Source organism: Suillus plorans (genome assembly GCF_016647745.1).
Source record: "Suillus plorans strain S12 chromosome Unknown HD556scaffold_19, whole genome shotgun sequence".
Taxonomy (NCBI): Eukaryota; Fungi; Basidiomycota; class Agaricomycetes; order Boletales; family Suillaceae; genus Suillus; species Suillus plorans.
This window is the reverse complement of record NW_024537403.1, coordinates 87545-101760: the sequence shown is the minus strand read 5'-3', so window position 1 is coordinate 101760 and position 14216 is coordinate 87545. Positions and strand designations below refer to the sequence as shown.

Sequence of the window (14216 nt, the reverse complement as noted above, 5' to 3'; positions counted from 1 at the left end):
ATCGATATGACACTAGCCCAGATGTTGTTCCGATTGCATAGATCTTGAGTCGTATGCTGGGGTGTGTGATAGCTAGACATGGATCAAAGGAAGTTCAAGCTCCGATGTCGGTCTCCAAACCGGAAGCTACTGTGCCGGCCTTACATCATCCTTGAAGTTGGCAAATTTACTTTACCTTGGGTTACCGAACTAGCTCTTAGACTTTACTTTGAAACCCATTATAGTATCGTAAGGTTGAAATTTTTTCAACAATTACTGTGACATATTATCTCAGAGCATGTGACTTATGTAACGCTACTCTGTCGAAGCAACGTCGTCTTGAAGATTTGTAGCAGGGCCCTGATCGACTCATGAACCAGTTCTTGAAGTCAAAAACATTCAACAGCGTCAGAGCTGAGTCGATTCAACTGAACTGTGGATGCAACTGATAGATAACATCAAATAACATGCCAACCACGATCATGTCTAACACTTCCTTGCGGTTTCCGGAGTTCTCTGGCGCACATCAGGATGTCACATATTTCTAAATTTGAGCATGGCTAATCCAGTCCACTCACTTGCAATAGTGACCTCTCACCGCTCAACACTACTTGAGCTCGCTCACCGACCCAGTGATTGTAGCATGCTCACTTCCAACCACTGAGTAGCCTTGTTGAAGTTCTGGTTCGTCTACGGCACTGCCAGTGGCAAACAATGACACTTCAATGGATCAGGTATGATCTTTCAAATCATCATTAATACTTCGGCAACTTGAATGTAAGCGATGGATGGTGGTATATGAAGCGCGAAGGCAATAGTTATGCATCCACCAATATCAAGCATGAAAAGATCACTCATGTTATGAAATTTCCAGGACTCACGTTCGGACGAGAGGTAGGTCGACACCGTTATACTAGAAGCAGCCATGTCGCTGAGAACAGTTTCATAGGTGGAACTGATCTGGGTGAGCGGACTCCCACTGTCCCACATCAAAAGAACGGTGTGAAAATACCACAACTGATTTGCGGCAGAGGCAACGGTGGTCCATGATGACCGTTCTGTATCTCGTTGTATGTAGCTTGTGTTTTTACGCGTGGTTAGCAAGTTGTGCTGACACGAACATTCCTAGGCACGGTATCTTGGAATAGGATTCGCTGTGTATGTTTCAACGTTTAAGCCGTTGGTGTTGCGCTCATTACCTATCTCTCACCATCAGGATCGCCATGTTGAGTATGTCTCCTCGCATAGACTTTGTTTCTATCTTGTGACGGACGGCATACAGTGAGTATTCCGCACCGATGCCTTCTATTCCTGTACGAATAACTGAACTACCATGCAGAGGTGAGTGAGATTCTCAAACCACTTGTTGGTTCAGAACTTCAATATAACGACTCCCACAGTTGTGAGTTTGTTGCGAGCTTGTGATCCTCCGAAGCTGATAAGTAATGTCGTTGGATTCGTCAGGCCTTATCTTAGACGACACACTTAATTGGACGGGTAACGTTGCAGATGCAATACTGGGCGGTGAGCATTATACTGTCGTGATATTGACTTTATTGAAACATTATGCAAGTTATCATGATCGTTCGGTTACATGCTATGTATCAGCGATCTGGAAAGGTGCTGATATTTCTCGTTGTCATCTTTCTGGCCATTAGAATCGCCAACGTAGTGATGGTCGCAATGATAATGACGCAAGTTTCAGTGAGCAAGCTTTAATTCTGTATGAAATATTCAACTCACTGACAGGTACCAGAGGAATTCATTCTCTACGGCACCTATCAGTGCAACATTGTCTATACAGGAGATTCCCTATTTCTAACTTCCACGACTTGGATACTTGGCACTATATGGGAGGTCCTTGCACTGTGTCTAGCGGTCTGTATTGCTGTAAAGCACTTCCGTGAACTGCGAAGACACTCAACAGGAGGTATTATGGAGGACTGTTTTACGGTGTTAATGCAAACTCACGTTAGTTACTTTGCGAGGTGAGCTCATAATGTGAATGTGGTTTTCTTGTTCCGCTAAAGTTTTGCACGTGCTAGCTTTGTTGTTATTGCTTGCTTCCAGATCAGTTTATTATCTCCAACGCTCTTAGCGGTATGCCAATCTGTCCCCGACCTCTATGTATCACCATGATTCATCATTTCTATAGGATCAAATGTCCCAGGGTGTTCAGATTTATCTTGGTTTCGCTCAAATCGCCTACATGGTGCAGCTGTCTGTGCTGGGACCACGCTTCATCCTTAGCGTTCGAGAATATCATGCAAAACTCGTGGCCGACTCCGATACAGCAACCGCTATGACTTCAATTGCTTTCGAGGAACGCGTCCATGTGGAAACCAACAGTAGCGTTTAACGCAGGACATTCTCAATATGCGATGGGCGGGTACCAGGTAGTCCGCAGAAATTAGAATTTGTTGATATTTATTCCAGGTTTTGTTGCGGTACTTATGGAAGTTGTTTGGTGTTGCAAAATAGATGTATGCCATACAGGGGCTTGACGAACCATGACATGACTAGAGATCTCTCCCAAACGCTGAGGTTCATGCACGGGATCTTGATAGTTATGTCATGATCGTAGCGGCTTGTGGAAGGAAGTCTGTTTGCTCCTAGTATGTCATCACTGAAAGATAGCTGCTTCCCGGAGCTCGTCAGAGTATTCGACCTGGCGCCTGTACACGTATTCAGCACCCTCATTCACCCTAACAGCTTCAGGGTTCCACACTGAGTACCATTAGCAGGACTTTGGCTCGTTGACCAGGCTACTTCATTGAGCCCAAGCGGATCTGATGATTCAGTGCCATCAACCGTTTGAATTGGGATGACGAGACTGGATTGCAATACACCAGTAAGCGCAGACAGTGCCAATCATCTCGTCATCCTTGTCAGCTTGCCGTCACAGTTCTTGTCACCTCCTGGAGGGAGGACATAGCAGCCGTAGACCGGGAGCTGCGGACAATGACATGGTGTTAGCTCACTCCTGATGGCGGGTAGGCGGGATATATTGACATCGTGCGGCGGCCTTGACATCAGACTTCCCGACAATTTCTCAATCCGAGAAACTCACTGGCCACCCGGGCAGGACGATAGATCTCACACACTGGCTTCCCTGGACTAAACATTCAAGATTTCCTCAGCGCCACTTGGATAAGATCGTCAACCCACTCCTCAACATTGTTTACCTACGCGCGTTGATTTCTCTCACTTGATGGCACACAGCGCAAGGGCTACCTCAAGGGTGTGGGACTGGAAGGCGCGGAAGCGCTAGATGGATCGCTCTTTCTCAAGGCCACGAGATCAACTAGGAATATATGGGCGAGACCATGGGACAAGAAGGGTTTCCTGCGAGGGATCAAACATATTGATGGTCCGACATCACCAAAGATACACAGCAACGTCCATTAACAGTAATATTGTCATGCATCTACGTAGCACAGGGATCTAAACGGGGGTAACGATGTTTTGTTCCTATAGGAGAACAAAAGAATACTAGAGAACTGCGACTGAGTCATGAATTTGATAGTCTTCTTTCTGTTTAGAACATGGTGCGAGCATCGGACTCCGCTCTACAATCCCAAAATCAAAATTCTTAGAAGAACTTCTGTTGATTATTACCGAGAACAAGATGTTTGTGCACGTAGATAGTGGAGTTCCTTTGAAAGTCAGCATGCAAAAATATGAACTCCCTGGCGCGCGGCAGCTCATCTGATTTCTGGCAAATTGACAGAGTACTATAGTATTACATTATGCAGATCTCTAATATTAATGGTACAACCGGACGTCGACGACTCGACTTGACTGAAATCGATTTCAAGAACTTGGTGATTCAAAAAATAAGTCATGGTCACGTGCGTGTGTTGGAACGCGTCGTCGGAGTCACGAATTAAACTGTAGGGTCCACAACCACCACATCAATCCACATCAAATCAATGATCGATGGTCCACCACATTTGCGCCACATTCGTTGACCGCATATAAGGCAAGCAGGAAGCAGACGTCTTCCTTATCCTCTTAGTTTTCTCTCCCTCACCAGCTCTGCTCACAACACTCAGTCAGCGTAATCATTGAACACCTAGCGTCATGTCCCCTGCTGGCGAGACAGGCACATCGGCTACTCCGCCACGCGCCAATGCATCAAGTCAAGGTGGTAGTAAACTAGAGTCCACCCCAAACAGCCGTGGGGCTTCCGTCGTCAGCGAGAACATCAACTTGGTCGGTGTCAAGTACGTACCTTTCTTGCTCTTATGGAGTAGCACCTGACGTTCGACGAAGGGTTAAGGAGGTCCGGCCATGGATTCAGCGAGACATCGAGCAGGCCAAACAATGCAAGGCAGATGCCATGCTGCAAGCCCTCCTACAGCGTGCGTCTTGCGCCCCGAAGACGAAACAGCCCGAGCTCCTGCAAAAGTGCCTGAAGGGAGTTCTTCCGGTTTGCAATGGACAGGTCTCCGCTGGAGGCATATCGTCTTCGGGCATCGAGACAGCCTTGAAAAAATAGTAAGCGCTCTTTCGATTATTACACCTTTCTACGCTTACAACGATTGCAAGCACATGTCCAGGAGTAGAACCCGACTTCTACAGCCCTTTTATTGATGCGACGAACATTGCGCTCGTTTGTCTTGAAGAGATCAAGATTGACGGGATGCGCGCTCCTGTCTCCACCGTGGACATGATCTTCCAGCAGAACGACATGCCCATGTATCAAACCCACCAGAAGGCGAAATCAATTCGGAAGCCCGATGTCGTCATTCTTCCTTTGAACAGCGCATGCGCTCCATTTGAAGATGAGAAGGGCGGCAAGAAGCGCAAACAGAAAGACAAACGGAAGGACGGTCAGAAGCGCAAGGATCACATGGTCAAGAACGCAAAGGCAAAGCCAAAAAATCTTCCCTGGAAAGATGTTTTGGCTTGCATCGAGTTCAAGAGAAAGACGAAAGAGGTCAAGTCGCCGCCCTCTTCGTATATAGTGACAGACCACGTCCCTACTAAACCAGAACATCTGCCGGTGGGTCATTTCAAGGCTGAAGTGCCTACGCCAGGCCCTTCGCAGACCCTAGCAACACAACCTGCGTCCGATATCGCGCGTGAGTGATTTGATTTTTGTATCCAAGATCAAACTGAATGAACCGAGCAGCAGATCAATCTTCCGGCCTCACCGCTGCACAGACTTCCAAGGGCGGGTCCAGCTCCAAGCGCAAGGCCGCGGACACTTTGGAATCTACCGCGAAAAAATCCAAGGCCAATCCTGACGCGGACGAGCCAGATGTGACCGTCCAGACCGGTCTGTACGCCGCAGAAATGTTTGCGGTCAATCTTGCCGTCGAACATCTGATTAATTTTATCGTTATCGGTGGGTTCGTTTGTCTGTCCAGACTGATTGCGTTTTTACCACCGCTTTTTAGACGATGTGATCTGGACTTGGTATTATGATCGCCAGGGCACCGTTCAAAGCTCGGGCATCAACTTTATCCAAGATCTCCCACGATTCATGGTGCTATTATATGCGTTACAACGCTTCAAAGTTCACGATTGGGGCCGAAACAAGGACTTCCTCCCAGTTCAAGTTGACGGGGAGCAATGCCACGAATGCAAAATCAAGGACGAAGATCTTGGAACGGTGGATCTGTTGCTCCACACCAGCCACCCCGAAAGAGTGACGCACTACGGACTACAAGGACGGGCAACCAACGTGGTTCCTGTCACTAGCGAAGCGCTTACTAAGAAATATGGTAACTTCGAGGATGGAATGGTGGCCAAGATATTTTGGGGAGAGGCGAGTCGCACCAGCGAGCCGGAGATCCTGAAAAAGGTTGAGGAGATCGCTAAGAGGCACCCGACTGTCGAAGGACATATTCCACAGCTGCTCTGGCACCACAAGTTCACGAATCCCACGTCCGCCATTCGAGAAGCGCTCGGTGTTCCTGAACCCACCACGGGAGGTCGCGTGCTCTACATTCTTGTGTTCCGCAAGCTCTACCCCATCACGACGCTCCACGGCAGGGACCTTTTTGACGTCTGGCGTCAGTGTATCTTGTGTACGTGTGTGATTCAGCTTATGAGGCTCTTCGTTGACATAGCCCACAGGCCACATCATTTTGTGGAAGGAAGGGGTCTATCATCGAGATATCAGCCCTGGAAACTTGATGTGGTACAAGAAAGACCGCAGACTGATCGGTGTCTTAAACGACTACGATCTATCCTCGTTGGCGAATGCGGTGGGTCCTCAGGGAAACGAGCGTACGGGCACGGTACCGTTCATGGCGCTCGACCTTCTCACCAAAGAGGGTCAACAAGGCAAAGTGAAACACCTATATCGCCACGATCTAGAATCGTTTATGTGGGTTTTCGCCTGGATTGTCTTTCGTTATCGGGAGGGAGTCCTACCGCAGGGATCGCGCCCTCTCGACCAGTGGGCGACTTTAGACGCTATTGCATGTGGCAAGGAGAAGTTAGCCTTTCTGACGAATTTTAGCAATTATCTACCCGCGGACCTCCGAACTTCTCAATCGGCCATAGATTTGTCTTTATTGGCTCTCCTTGTGGACTGTTTTTGGGTCCTCCAGGCAGCTCACTCCAATCGCGCTGGTGACATGTACCATAACCTCGTTGTTGAGCTGAAAAGGAAAGGAGCATCCGAGCAGATCAATGGCGAAGAAAATGTATCGGATATGGATGATTTACTAGGCAAATTCACCGGTACCGAGGCGTGGGTTGACCTCAGCAAACCTTTACCTTTATAGTAGTCGTTACACTACATATTGTTTTCCGTGTTTCGCTACCTGTGTCAGTTACTCATGGAATGGACTGATGTTACATAGATCATTCTTTGTAGTTTTGTCGTCCCCAAACCGTCAAACATAGTACGTGCGTTTGTTCTGAGGAATTGACATACAGTATAGGACCGGCATTTGAGCCAGCGAATTTTGTTGGCCGTCTCAAGTCAACACTCATCCATAAATCGAAAATCTGATGCGACAGTTATGTTTAGTTATACAATGACCATACTAATGCAACACTATGGAGCAATCAAATGAGTGACGAGTGTGCAATGTGATGATCAGTAAAATGTCTCGATATCTGTTTTTTTCACCACTTGAGCCAGCCCTAAAATGGATATAGCGCACATCTAAGCGCCAACTCGGATTAACCATGCTCTTTCCTCTGCCATGTATTGGGTAGGGCCTGACATGGGTCGACCCGGGTCATACCCGGGTGCTACCCGCGGGTAAATTGAGAAATAAAGTTATGCCCGTACCCGTCCCGGGTCAAGTGGTATGGGTACGGGTCGACCCACGGGTTGTACCTGCGGGTGTGCGGGTCACCCGCGGGTACATGATATATCTACTAGGTACCCATCAACTATAGCCTAGCATTGAGTTAAGTACTACAAAGACGCTAGAGTTAGTCGCTATTGAGCTCTACAACGTCTCAATGCTCGTTCGGCCTCTACAGAAGATGCTAGTCCCTGCTGCAGTCAGAAGATATCAAAACATAAACATCCAGATCACGTACCTGGAGCAGATAAGAAGTCCAATGCCATTTGAGCCAGACAGGGTCTCGTAGCACGAGCATTCTCCCAATATTTCAGAACTCCGCTGATACTGATAATTTCAGGCCTGGAGACACGAGATAATATTCAAGCAAGTCCAGATTCTGTAAAGACTCGTCATCAGAGCTATTGACGTCATATTTTGAGCGTTTTCTCTGCGAAATAGTATTACAATTGATCCTAAAACCAAAAAGAAACACTGTTGTACACTGCCGGCAGACGACTCAATGACTGAGTCGACAGCAGTTGGTGCATAAGCCTCCAACCAGCGTACTAGTGGTGACCTGCGGGCACCCGCGGGTAACTCGAAATTTGGATGTTGATGCCCGTACCCGCCCGGGTAATACACCCAAGCTAACCCGTAACCCGTAGCACCCGACCCGCACGTTACCCGCGGGTTCCACCCGGGCGGGTACCCGGGCACCCTCTACCCATGTCAGGCCCTAGTATTGGGCACTGCTTCTATTCCCTGCAAGTCGACGCGAGACAGTCATGTGGTCAACAACCACTGGTTTCCCAGTTTCTGCTCGATATTCCTCCTGGACTTCTCGACAGATGGCACGGAGGCTTTTGGTAGGCTGATCTTTTCTCTGCTCGGCACGGTACTCATTGATGGCTCGAGTAATGGCAATCTCTTGCTCTTGCCTAGCAAGTTGTTTTTTCCTGGTGACTGATTTTGGACGACCAACCATGACTGAGATATGCAGAATATGACTGCAGGATGGTGTTCGTCGAGCCTGTAAACAAAAGTCCAAATTGGGTTAGTTTCGCAATCTTGTCCTGATAAACACATTTGATAATGGATTTTGAGACCCTCGTCCGGGATCCCAGTGGCAGCATGTTGTTGTGTGTAGGACATATATAATTGTACTGAAACTGTACTAGGGATATAGATCTTTCATTTGGCGGGATTTTTGACATCGATAATCAAATACTTCCTTCTCGCTGCATCAATTAGTACCGAAAGAGGGCATGTTTCTGACCTGTAGCACACATGTACAATTTTTTTTTCATTTCTACTCGACAGTATCTCAGATGCATGTATTTAGGATATATCTGTGCTATCCGATGTGTCGATAAGCAAATGTTGAGTGTGTGGTAGCCGTTTGGCTCAAATGATGGTGCTGGCTCAAATGCCGGTCCTATACTGTAGTACGTATATACTAGGGTATAGATAGATTTCCAATATTTGTACGGCTGAAGCCTGAAGTGAAATCCAAGTTAGGGTCACGTGCGCGTGTTGATGGGAACGCGTCGCCGGAGTCGAAATTTTGGATTGTAGGTCCACAACCACCAGCATCAGTCTACGGGCCATCCGAAGACCTGACACATCAGAATTGATGTTCGACCACATTGTTCGACCGGATATCGGGAAGCAGTCGTCTTTCTTGTCCTCTTAGTTTTCTCCCCCCATCACTAGCTCTGCTCACAACACTCAGTCAGCGTAGTCATCATTTGAACACCTAGTGACATTTCCCCTGCTGGTGAGATAGGCACATCGTCTACTCTGCCACGCGCCAATGCACCAGGTCATGATTCTGGTAAAATAGAATCCATCCCAAACAGCTGTGGGGCTTCCGTCGTCAGCGAGAACATCGGGGTGCTTGGCGTCAAGTGCGCACATTTCCTCTTTATGTTGAGTAGAACCTGACATCCCATCAAGGCTTAAGCAAGTACGCCTATGGATCAATGCGAAATAGAGCAGGCTAAAGAGTGCAATGCAGATGCCATGCTGCAAGCGTTCCTACAACGCGCTTCTTCCACTCTCGAGACTAAGCAGCCAGACCTCCTGCCAAGGTGCCTCAAGGCAGTTCTGCCGGTTTGCAACGGACAGGCTTCAACTGCGTTAGTAAAGTCTTCTGACGTCGCGACAGCCCTCAACGAATAGTGAGTGTCTGGTATGAGTTCGCTGATCAGGATTTTTCATGTTATTTCATTCTCGATTTCAAGATCAAAATAAATCAGCCCAGCAGCAGTTCTGTCTTTGGGCTTCACTGCCGCTCAGCCTTCCTCGGGCGGGTCCAGCTCCAAGCGCAAGGTCACGGACACTTTGGAATCCGCCACGAAAAAATCCAAGATGAACCCCGATGACACGGACGCAGATCTAGATGTCACCGTCCAGACAGGTCTGTACGCTGCCGAAATTTTTGCGGCCAATCTTGGAGTCAATTACCTTAACATTATCGTCGTCGGTAGGTTCGTTCGTCTGTCAAGACTGGTCGCGCTCTTACCACCGCTTTTTAGACGATGTGATTTGGACTTGGTATTATGATCGCCAGGGCACCGTTCAAAGCTCTGGCATTAATGTTATCCAAGATCTCCCACGATTCATGGTGCTGTTGTGTGCTTTACGACGCTTCAAGGTTCACGATTAGGGCCGAAACAAGGACCTCATTCCAGTTCCAGTTCAGGGGAAACGATGCAACGAATTCAATATCTAGGATAAAGAACTCGGAAGGGTAGATCTGTTGCTTCACAGCAGCCACGACGACAGAGTGACGTACTACGGACCCCAAGGACGGGTCACCAACTTGGTTGCTATCACTAGCGAGGCACTCATGAAGAAATACGGTAACCTCCGGGATGGGATGGTGGCCAAGATATTTTTGGGAAAGGTAAATCGCACTAGCGAGTCGGAGATCCTGAAAAAGGTCCAAGACCATGTTCCTGAGCTCCTTTGGCACCACACGTTTACGAATCCCGCATCTGTCATCCGGGAAGTGCTGGGTGTTCCAGACTCTACCACGGGCAGTCGCGTGCTCTACATTCTTCTGGAGAGGGTCAACAAGGCAAAGTGAAACACCTATATCGCCATGATCTGGAGTCGTTTATGTGTTGTTTCGTCTGGATTTCCTTGTACCTCGAAGATTGCGCCCCTTCGATCAACGGGCGACCTTAGACGCTGGCATGACAGTACTGTTTTCAGCGTTTTAGAACGCTTCCCGCGTGCTTGCCCATAAATCCACTTATGTGGCGTTTCCTTGTAGCCTGTTTGAATGTGCTTCATCCAGAACCAGACTCGCCGACAGAGGTAGACGAGCTTACCGTGACCAACACCGAGGAATCAGTATCAGATATGGATAATTTGCTAGCCAAACTCACAGCTACTCAGGCCTGAGCTACGCTCAGCAGCCCTTCACTTTCACAGTGATCTTACACTACATACTATTTATGTTTGATACCTGCGTCAGTTGCCCATGTGCGCCTCGTCTCCTGTAGGTATCCAACTCGAGTAGACGAATACTCCTAATGACTCTTTGTACGTGTTATGAACTGGTAGGGATCGGTGCATTCTGCTTTGTCAGTTGCAATTATGTAAGTTATGGCCAGTCAGGGTGCACCGTGCACACTACACAGCCGTCTACAGCGGACACGATTCCTCAGGCTCTTAATTCCTAGAGCATACCAACACTTTTTAATCATACGATGCTATTTGTTTCGCGTCTTTACACTCAGTATATCTATAATAAAACAAGTCCAAGAAACCATCCGTCACCAGCGAAATAGCTTCTTCGCGAGACACCAAGAGCTTCACGGATATCTTCTAACTCCCATCCGTGATCCCATAGACGAAGTGTGCATTCTTTCAGGTCTTTTCCGATCCGCTGGTTGACCATGGTTATGAAACTGACGATACATGAAATTTCTAGCTCTGTCGGCGTCGGAAGGCAAGGCTGGCTGGCAAAGCACCGACCCGCTCCGCTTTCATAGTGAATATAGGTCAAGCTTCTCATTTCTCTCCCAAAGCAAAAACCATTGGCGACCATATCTCCTGTGAGGGCTTTTCGTGCATGATGCTATACATGGGAACAAATTGCACGGTCAGAGTAAGTAAAGCTGAGTCGCAGATTTGACCATGAAACAGGTAACTGGACCTTCATGCCTCGGAGTAAATGATCCGCTCATTCCAATGGGAGCTAGAGTATCTCAGCACTTCCACGATGTAAGTTTCGTTCAGGGCTATTATCGGTCCTGAGTCCATCTTCGAGGAATCTTCGAGGCCATAGTGATCATGTGTGTAACTCTGTCAGACTTGATATCAATGCTTGTCTGACTGTTTAAATTGCCTTCAGATTTCTCGAAATGTCAACCTTGAACGCACTTCATGCATCTTTATTTGATGTTGAGCAAATTGGATTAAAATATAGCTGGTCGGGTGCACTGCGCTTTGAAGGTATGTTGAATGGTCTTGTTAAGTGAGACAATTAAAAGGAAAAGTTAGCTGTTTTTTTCAGCGAGACGCTGCACGCGTCTTGCCTCATTCTTGTATCTCGTGCATCTGAGGCAGCGTGCTGTATGTCATTACCGGAAATTTCGGCACTTGTTCATTGAGCACCAGTTTTGAGCTCGAGATATCAATGAGCAGGATGTGTGGTGAATTCATTGGACTTGTGGCAACTGTGTCCCATAATTGGTTCGTTGTCACACATTCTACCTTGGTAATGCAGATGGGGCGATAATAGTATTGATTTGACTATAGGTGGGTAATCAAAACATTTGCCAGAGCCTCCACATTTGAATTTTTTTCGGATATTGAGAAATTGCTTTGTAGTTGTGGCTATGGTGCATCCACAGCAGCCGAACCTTTATATACTGATATGCAGATTCTCTACACTACCAGATACTACCTCCTCATATTCTTTGCGGCCGTACATCCCTCGTTAATCCATATCAATCATGAATTCGTTTAAGAAAATGTTCCAAAAGTGAATCTCCGCGTTCTACTCATCGTCATCATACTGATCAATATACCTCTCCCCCCCTTCAGGTCTAACGACGACCAGAAGGTGTCGCTTAAGCATTCCAAATCAATGCCATACGGATTCTCTTCAGAAGGGAGAAGGCGCGAGCCTCTTCGTGACGATTCTTCCAAACCCGTATACCGTGGCAAGACTCCCCTTCAAAAGTCCGACATCGTGTACGTCAAGCAAGCTCCAGGGATACTCGACATCTATCATGGCAAATCACAACATACCTACTACCATGGACCAGCTCGCGCAAACGTTGACACACGCGCGGACTCTGACTTGCTGACCAAGTTTCCCCATTCCCCCGAACCAACTGAGGGCCTCCCTCGCCGTGGTTTCAGAGCACTTTCTTTAAACTCGAAGGGTATAAAGCCCCAAATTCCTATCTATAATTCGGGTACAAGTGATCAAGAAGCCTACCCTTCCATTCCCCACGGAAAACAGGGGCATGAGGCCACTGTTGATCAGCCTTCGGCGGATGTACGATGGACCCCCGACAACCATACTCGCAGTGGCGGACTGGCAGAACGGATTCGTGCTAAGTCGAGCACTGATCGCTCGAATATACATCCTCCCCCCGCTCCCGCTCCCCCTCTTCCCACCACTCGCGCCTTAAATCCAACACTCTCGCACTCCGCACACAGCTCACACGTAAATCTTCGGGAGGTTCCATCCCAGGTCGCCGTTTCGACTCCTGTGCCAGCCTATCCACAGTCCTACTGGCCATACTCCCAATACGATGAGATTTTGCATGAACAGGACCCGGCCGTCCTCAGCAAAATGATTAATGGTTATCCTTTGACACCTGTTCGCAGCGCAAGCTGCCCAGAGCACATGCGCCCCATGTATTTTGACATGGACGAGCCGTACTGTCTCGAGAAGACACTTCGATGGTACATACATATGGCATTGGCCGAACGTCGTCCGCTCGATGCACGCGCGGGTGGCCGTTACCACCGCATCGTTGACGCGAGTAACATGGACATCGCTCCAGAGACTGAAGGGTAGTCATCGGTGATTTTGAAAAGACGGATGGAGGTTAGTTTCTGAAGAGAGTCTTGGTGCTGGTTTAACTACTCGCTTATGTCGTGTGCACTGTCATGTATATGCATATGTAGGAAGGATATTTAAGGCAGATTATAATCAGCTTGATGCATATCAAATAGAGTGTAAGTATTCATTAGAGAACTTGATCCGACTCTATGCCTTCGACGCGCAGTTATTGGAGAAACGGAGCAGGGTGAATTGGTCATGGACTAGGTACAAGTGTGAGAGCGATTGATTAATGAAAGTGAGGGAAGCTGATTGGGTAAAAGCCCGTAGGGCTTTTCGGCCCAGCACCTGCGCAAGGACCTAAGGTTTCAAGGTGAGCTATGATGGGCGGGCGGGTACCGATCAGGTAGCCCTGCGTGTAGCTTGAAATCTTAGGAAGCGAACGTAGTGCACTGGACGAAACGGTTGACGAGGCGGGGCAAAGAACGAGGCAAATATTTTCGTTCGTGTCCTGAGAGAGGGAGTGGTGGGTAGGTGTAAAGAAAGGCAGCGAGGTATAGTAGATGATAAGAGAAATCTAATAATGAGAGACTGTCACGCTCGACTACTGATGTGAGTCGGAGCAAGGTGCGTTGCGCCACCTTTGCTTACTCAAGCGTAGACTCATTTCTGCGCTAGCCTCGTGCCTCGGCTAGCGCTCGGGCGTTTTCGTCCAGTAAGTTCAAGGCTACTTGATGGTTTTCTGCGCAGAGCTAGTACTACGTCAACTCAAGGTCAACTCATGGATTCACCGGGGGAGAGTACGAAAGCACATTGCGAGGCTGACTCAACAGACTAATAATTCAGGAAAATTAGGCTAATTTCGATTGGAAATCGAAGCGAGTGCCAAAATACGAGATACGACTTGAAAGGTAGGTAGTATTAGTAAGGCAAGAGGTCCACGG

The 14216-nt window shown here is 48.0% G+C and overlaps 4 protein-coding genes across 4 annotated transcripts; all 4 read left to right on the top strand.

Annotated features, from left to right (window-relative positions):
- The first annotated feature begins 519 nt into the window (after positions 1 to 519).
- HD556DRAFT_1535438 (uncharacterized protein) lies at positions 520 to 2379 on the top strand. The gene is made up of 12 exons (XM_041309597.1): positions 520 to 713; positions 762 to 873; positions 929 to 943; positions 1011 to 1049; positions 1109 to 1209; positions 1262 to 1320; positions 1355 to 1381; positions 1444 to 1503; positions 1553 to 1683; positions 1729 to 1950; positions 2050 to 2079; positions 2135 to 2379. The coding sequence occupies exons 1-12, from the start codon at positions 694 to 696 to the stop codon at positions 2336 to 2338; spliced, it is 1020 nt and encodes a 339-aa protein (XP_041161786.1). The 5' UTR covers positions 520 to 693; the 3' UTR covers positions 2339 to 2379.
- Positions 2380 to 3687: 1308 nt separating this feature from the next.
- HD556DRAFT_291645 (uncharacterized protein) lies at positions 3688 to 6964 on the top strand. Its single transcript, XM_041310158.1, has 6 exons — positions 3688 to 4205; positions 4255 to 4479; positions 4531 to 5066; positions 5120 to 5332; positions 5385 to 6017; positions 6067 to 6964. Exons 1-6 carry the CDS (start codon positions 4063 to 4065, stop codon positions 6720 to 6722), a joined length of 2406 nt encoding a protein of 801 aa, XP_041161785.1. The 5' UTR covers positions 3688 to 4062; the 3' UTR covers positions 6723 to 6964.
- Positions 6965 to 9092: 2128 nt separating this feature from the next.
- Positions 9093 to 10329, top strand: HD556DRAFT_1526312 (uncharacterized protein; the record flags this gene model as incomplete). The annotated part of the gene is made up of 5 exons (XM_041309304.1): positions 9093 to 9145; positions 9195 to 9418; positions 9497 to 9723; positions 9776 to 9894; positions 9973 to 10329. Exons 2-5 carry the CDS (start codon positions 9213 to 9215, stop codon positions 10327 to 10329), a joined length of 909 nt encoding a protein of 302 aa, XP_041161784.1. The 5' UTR covers positions 9093 to 9145; positions 9195 to 9212.
- Positions 10330 to 12208: 1879 nt separating this feature from the next.
- On the top strand, positions 12209 to 13539 carry HD556DRAFT_1307020 (uncharacterized protein; the record flags this gene model as incomplete). Its single annotated transcript, XM_041299990.1, has 4 exons — positions 12209 to 12237; positions 12300 to 13252; positions 13398 to 13448; positions 13499 to 13539. 4 exons carry the CDS (start codon positions 12209 to 12211, stop codon positions 13537 to 13539), a joined length of 1074 nt encoding a protein of 357 aa, XP_041161783.1.
- Positions 13540 to 14216: the final 677 nt, after the last annotated feature.